General features: G+C 36.0%; 1 protein-coding gene across 1 annotated transcript; it reads left to right on the forward strand.

Annotated features, from left to right (window-relative positions):
- Nucleotides 1-1,858: 1,858 nt before the first annotated feature.
- LOC140790532 (peroxidase 2-like) lies at nt 1,859-2,876 on the forward strand. Its single transcript, XM_073140650.1, has 2 exons — nt 1,859-2,035; nt 2,139-2,876. Exons 1-2 carry the CDS (start codon nt 1,859-1,861, stop codon nt 2,874-2,876), a joined length of 915 nt encoding a protein of 304 aa, XP_072996751.1.
- The last annotated feature ends 4,244 nt before the right edge of the window (nt 2,877-7,120 follow it).

Genomic DNA, 7,120 nt, shown 5'->3' on the forward strand with positions numbered 1-7,120 from the left:
TGAGACCATCAATGAGCATTACACTCCCGATCGGTTTGGAACATCGATAACCGGGGGTGAAATGTTCATCGCATCGAAACTAAAGCCCCTTCACTTTTCACTCCTCCACCTAGAGAGGTGTGAGAGTTTGAATGGGGGGTCTTGTGCGTCCTCTAACATCGAAAGAGGGTCTCTAGGGTGGTCGTGCCCCCGTAATAAAAGCGTTGTACGTTTGGATGTAATACACATAGACAAGAGCGGGTACATATTAAATTTAGTTGGGTCACGAGTTGCATGTGGATATTTGAAATTGGTGTGAACCAATGCTAGTAGGTGATCTTAGTGAGGCTGATTTAACGAGACTTATGAGACATACTTCTAGAAATTGTTGGAGGCTGTGAAGTGATTTTGGACTAAATGAAAGTTCGTGGAAATAGCAAAAGTAGATGGTAAGATGATCTATGGTTTAAAAACGATAGATGAAAGATGAATTACTAAGAGGATCAATATAGAAGATGGTAGAATATGAGTAATGTCTGTGGTTGGGCTGATCTTAGTGAAAAAAAAAGTTATTAAGAAGAGACGACTGGAAAGCTAGAGAAGTACTTGCTATAGAAATTTTCAAAAGAAAAATGATGGATCTAGAAACTATAGTGTCAAACCCCAGTGCTCTTAAAGAAGCTCTATGCTATGCTGCTAGTTGGAAAGATTTCAAGAATATTTTATAATAGTAATACCGAAATTATCATCACTGTTTTCAACAAATTAGAAGAATCCAATTGCAAGATTGACATCTAATTTTGATCCCATCTCTAATTTTGTTTGTAGGGACACAAAATGTAAAAAAGCGGCAGATTAGGTTAGGTTGCCCGTGTTGGAAGGAATTGTAACTTTGTGTACCCGGATAGGCTGAACCTCTCTCCCTATATACTTTGGGTTGTATTTTTAGTTTTGAGACGGTATTCTCCTCCCAAGTGTAATAAGTTTATCTCGGTTAGCAACTTCTCTTTTAATTAAAAAGAAAATTTCGTTGTCAATATTCATATCTAGAGGTATAATTTGGATCAATATATTTGTACTTTGTTATTAGCATGTGCAGCCTACTCGTACTGTACTATGTTTAGACTTTAAAATTGTTTAATTAGTGTTTTTGATTAGTCTAAATACTCACATCAAATAAAATTCTCAATTAGATGAGTTATCAACTTGTTTACCTCCACTAGTTTAGTTTTGATTAATGTGAATGCCACGAAGTCATGGACTCATTTTGTTTGCTACGGGTATCAAGAATCATTTAGTTAGCTAATTTAATTGAACAATATAGATATCTACCTGGAAGTCACCTACTTGAATAAAATTCAAGTTTGTAACTCACATAGAACGGTACAATATTTAATGTGCAGAACTACATTAGGAAAAAACTAGTTAAATTGTTTAGAATCTCAATAAGTACTTAGGAAGGATTGGTACAACCGACAAAAATTTGGATTAAGTATGCATTTGGATTAAATATTTGTCGGTTGTACAGAATCTTCTATTACATTAAATAGAAATTGAAAAAGCCCCTTCGAGCTCATTGGTGAGAAATAAAAGTCAAAATTCCAGCTTGTGCCACCCACGTTCTAGCTTTTACTTCTTCAACCTAATTTGCATAACAAAGAGAAGTCTCTATCGTATCTTTGCATGGTTTACTTGCTCAAACCCATTCCTTCTCATCTATAAATAGCTACCAGCATGAGCAGCGCTCTTCATCCCTTCTCACTGTTCTCTCTCTCTCTCTCTCTCTCTCTCTCTCTAAGATCTAGTATACATATATATAGTAAAGATGAGCAGAGGTAGATGTCAGCTTCCCCTGTTGGCCTCATGCCTTCTGTTCGCAATGGCCTTCCAAGCCATGCTTCCCACTTCCTCTGCCTCCCTACAAGTTGGATTCTATGATTGCAAGTGCCCGAAGGCTGAGGAGATTGTCAGAAAGGTGGTGCACAAGGCTGTGGCCAAGACTCCTGGCATTGGTGCCGCCCTTATTAGGATGTTCTTCCACGATTGCTTTGTCAGAGTAATAAAATTATACATTACTAAATATATTTTTTTATAATTGAAATTTTCTTCTTTCTAGAACTCATATGTATATATGAATGAGAAAATAAATTTTGGACCAGGGCTGTGATGCTTCCGTACTCCTCGATCCAACACCAACCAACCCCAACACGGAGAAAACTTCCCCTCCAAACAACCCTAGCTTGCATGGCTTCGACGTGATTGATGAAGCCAAGGCTGCTCTTGAGCATCACTGCCCAGGCATCGTCTCTTGCGCGGACATCATCGCCTTTGCTGCTCGCGATGCCGCTAAATTCCTTGGTAGTATCAACTACACCATCCCCTCTGGGAGGCGCGACGGAAGAGTCTCCATCGCGGCCGAGGCACTCCAAAATCTGCCCCCTCCAAATTTCAACCTCAACCAGCTCATTGCCAACTTTGCATCCAAAGGATTATCTGTCAACGATGTTGTTACCCTCTCCGGAGCACACTCCATTGGTCAGTCTCACTGCACCTCCCTCTCGCTCCAGGATCCATTGATCGACTCATCCTTTATTGCATTCTTGAGGGGAAAATGTCTATCGACTGCAAACCCTACTATTATTGTGGATCAAGATATTGTGACGCCAAATAAATTAGACAACCAGTATTACAAGAATGTAATGGCTCACAGAGTGCTATTCTCTTCTGACGAGGCTTTGTTGAGTAGCCCCCAGACGGCAGCCTTGGTGGATGAGTTTGCGAGGGACAAAGGAGCCTGGGAGGGGAAGTTTGGAGCTGCCATGGTGAAGATGGGAAACATAGGAGTGCTTACTGGAAACTATGGTGAGGTCAGAAAGACGTGCAGGGTTGTGAACTAGCTAGCTAGCTTGTTTTAGTATGACATGCCATGCATATGTGACGACTTGGCTCATGATGACTTGGTATTTGTTTTCCAATGTGTATTGTTTTACGTTGCACTCTGTGAATCATTTAGTCTGCTGATGTTGTTTGTCTTGTTTAATTCCATTCTTTTTTTCATTTCGTAGCTATTGTTTGTCATGATCAGTGTAATGTACAATAAATTGCTTTGTGCTAAATCTTTGTGCTGTCTTCCAGTTCTTTTTACCATATTTCTTTCGATCCTTAGAACATGCACGGGAGCCCTATTTCTTATTTTGAAACAACTCTTTTCTGGCTTACGCAAGATGGATCTAGTATATCCAATTTCTTAATTCAAACTAATCAAGTTAGCTGAAAATAATAATACACTAAATAGAAAAATCAAAGCAATAAAATAAATACAAACCGATAAATAAATACTGGAAAAAAAAACTATTTTGACATAGTGATAATAACTAGGAAAATCAAAGCAATCAATCAAGCAAACGCAAAAAACTTGTACGATAAAACACCATTATGCGAACCAAAGATAATAAAAACTATGAATGGAAGTACTTATATCTAATGTAATATTAAGACATATGCCTTGTGGAATAGTGCTCACCGAGAGAAAATTGAAGATCAAACGAGAAATCAACTGAATCCAATGAACTTTCCATTGTGCAGGCTAGGTGTGCACTTAAAAACAGATTTTACATACGACTTTGTATATAGATCGTGGGTCGGTTTATACTCGGTAAGTCAGGTGCGCACTCGATAGGCTGATCAAAAGCAAATAGTTTTGAAACTAGTTTAAATTTTGGTATTTTTCTTTTTGGGTAGATGTTACAGAAGCTGAGACGAGTTATCTACATCAATGACCATCACCAACACACGAAGAGCTTTGAGGAGTGATGCATAGTGATATACTTGACAACTAGACATGAAGTCAATCTAATCATTGAATAGTTAAGGGAGACCAATTTTACACGGGCGTCAGCTCTTAGATAAGGAACGTCTAAGTGTTTGTAAGTACTTCCTATTTATGAGAATGTAATGTTATGGATTGATCTAATTTAAGTGGATTTTATTTTTTCTCTTGACCTATTGAGAGGTTATTTTATATTAAAAAAATTATGGTCGTGTGTTTGTGGACTTTTTTTTACTTTTTTATTCCATCTCTTACTCGGATTTCCAAACTAAGAAAGTTGATCAATGAAATAGAATGACTTAAATGAGAAGCTTCAATGAGATTTAAAAAATTCTTTATCTCTCTCATGATTAACTTCTGAGAAAGTTTAATTACATGATAAAATTTAATTTTTGGAAGTTTACATGCATAAACATGTAGAATGTAGAAAAAATATGGTTGTTAGAGTTAACAAGTTATAATTTGATTTATTAAAAGTTAATTAGTCTCCTTTTCTCTATAGGTTCATTGAAGATCGATCGAGAAAATGCAAAGAAGGATATATAATTGAAATTATCAAAGTGATACATCTATTTCCAATTCTTCGATGAGAAAAATAAAATTGTAAGCGGCGAAATATTACCTTGAGGAGGAAAAAAGGAGGACATGGCTACATCGAAAACACCTCTTCGGATTATACCATTACATCAAGAAAGAGAGGTGATATTGTTTCTACATTTTGTTTCTTTGTTTTGTGAGACCGATGTATGACCATGATTGTATGTATGCTATGAATTGGAAGAATATTTATAGAAGTTATTTTGTTCTTACTTATCATAGATGTGGGCATTAAAAGCACAATAGATCTAGATGTTTCCTTCCATGTGACATTAAAGTTCACTTTAGCTCTAAATGTTTTTCTCACCAAGCACATGTGGACACATCCTTTGATTTGCGTAACATATGTAGTTTTCATGATGAAATACTTGCTACTTCTTAAGAGAACCGTAGTCTATAAGCTATCACATCCTTGTAGTATTGGCTATCCAATTAATTTGGCGTCACAATATCTTGATTCACAACCACAGTAGGGCTTGTAGTCGATGGGCATTTGTTCCTGAAGTAATAAAAGATGGCCTAATTCAGGGATCCTACAACGAGATCAATGAGTAATTGAGGTCACTGATGGAGTGTGCTTCGGAGAGGGTGGCTAGATCATCCATGTATAACCCCTTGGATGCAAAGCTAGTGATGAGCTAGGTGAGATTGAAGAAAGGAGGGGGCAGATTTTGGAGCCTCTTGGCTACAAAGGAGACCCTTCCATTTCGCCTTCAAGAGCAAATGATGTAGTTAATGCCACTAAAGAATTTAGCTGCATCGCAAACAATAAAGGCGATAACATTTGCACAAGAGAAGATGCTTGGGTAGTGATGCTCGAGAGCAGCCTTTGCTTCGTCGAACACTTTGAAGCCCTCCAAGCTACGGTTGTTTAGAGCGAAAGTTTTCTCTATGTTGGGGTTGGCCGGTGTTGGGTCAAAGAGTACAGAAGCATTAGAGCCCTGGTTCAAAAGTTATTGGTAATTATTTGTATTCATATATGCATACAAATTCTACAAAAAGTAAGATTTAATTATTAATATATATATATATATATATATTTATATATATTTGTAATGTATAACTTAATTACCCTAACAAAGCAATTGTGCAAGAACATCCTAATAAGGTCATCGCCAAGGCCTTACTATGAAGGCATGAGGCTAAGAGAGGAACCTGACATCTATCTCTGTTCTCTTGGATCATAGTATTCAATGTTGGGCAAATATGTAATATAATTATGAATTGCATATTTGTTGACACCATCTAATAGAGAGAGAGAGAGAGAGAGAGCTGAGAGATCCATAAGAAAATTGGAGAGGATTTCTCAAGGGTAAATATTAAAGCTTTAGAAGATCTATTGTAGTTTGAAAAGAAGGGCTAAGAACATATGAGATGAGTCATGTGTTCACGAGGATGATTGATGATTTCTCTACAAATTGGATTGATCCATGAGAATTTCCATAGATTCAGATTTAGAGTTTCGCACCCAAGTATTTATGATTAGAGTATACTTTGATATAGACTGGTCCTTAGGTTTAGGTGGAAAACTATTTCTTCTTCCCATGGTATAAGTGTTTGACCCCAACAAGTGATATTAGAGCCTCCTATGACAAATGGTAGCTCTTCGTTGATTTTGAAAGAATTAAGATTATTTTGATCAGTTTTTTATCGAATTATGGGTTAAAGTTTCTTGATGATTCATAATAGATTTTTTGTCTTAAACTTAAAGTCTAGAAAAGCACAAATTAAAAAGTTGATTTCATTCTCGAATTGCATGTAATGTGGGTGCATTCGAATGTAATCACTTATCTTGCCAATTGCGTTCGAACGTAGTCAATTATCTTGCCAATTGCTTTCTAATGTAGTCACTTATCTTACCAGTTGCATTCAAACGCAAAAAATCACCCCTCATTATGTGTGAACGCACCTTATGGTGCGTTTGGACGAGATGCGAACATGCTATGAACGTGGTAATTTTGTTTAAACTATTGTTATTGTGATGCAATTTTATGTATGTTTTAAGGTTAAGTTATAAGTTATGATTTTTGTAAAGGCACTTAAGTTATATATGCACCTTAAATTGAATTAGTTGAGTTATAATTTTATTAAAGTGACCTCTTATAACAAGGTTAATTTGTGTTCATTGTACATAAAGTATTATGTGTGCATTCAATAAGTGAAAATATTGATCGGCCTAAAGGAAGGCTAATGCTTGTTAAAGTTGTTTGTGCAATTTAATGATAATAAAGTACAATGATGATTATTATGTTTAATACCAAAAGGAGTGCATGTTGATCGATATGTTATTGAATCATCAATACTCTATTATTACACCAAAGTATCATAATAAATTAATTCCTTGCCAAAAGGTGATCACTTAATGGAAACTGATACCTTGATAAAGATGGTTTCGTTTAGCCTTTATTTGAATTTAATTTATAAACTTATGTGTTTTCAACTAAATTGTGTTGTTTTGTGTGTTTATTCTTTATTTATTATTCAGCTAGCATTGCTACAGGCCTAAATGATATACCTATGTTAAACCAATTTTAAATCATGGAAAAAAAACTTAATGATAGTTCTTGGTATAATGGGCCTAGACCTTGCATTACAGATTGTCTCTCCTACTATTACAGATTCAGTACTTTTGAAGAAAAGAAGGAGAATGAAGAGTGAGAGAGGCCAAATCGCATGTGTCTCGTAATAATAAAGAGATCTATATCAGAGGCATTT

Source organism: Typha latifolia, chromosome 6 (assembly GCF_019914945.1).
Source record: "Typha latifolia isolate L0001 chromosome 6, TyphaL0001v2, whole genome shotgun sequence".
In the NCBI taxonomy this organism is placed as follows: Eukaryota; Viridiplantae; Streptophyta; class Magnoliopsida; order Poales; family Typhaceae; genus Typha; species Typha latifolia.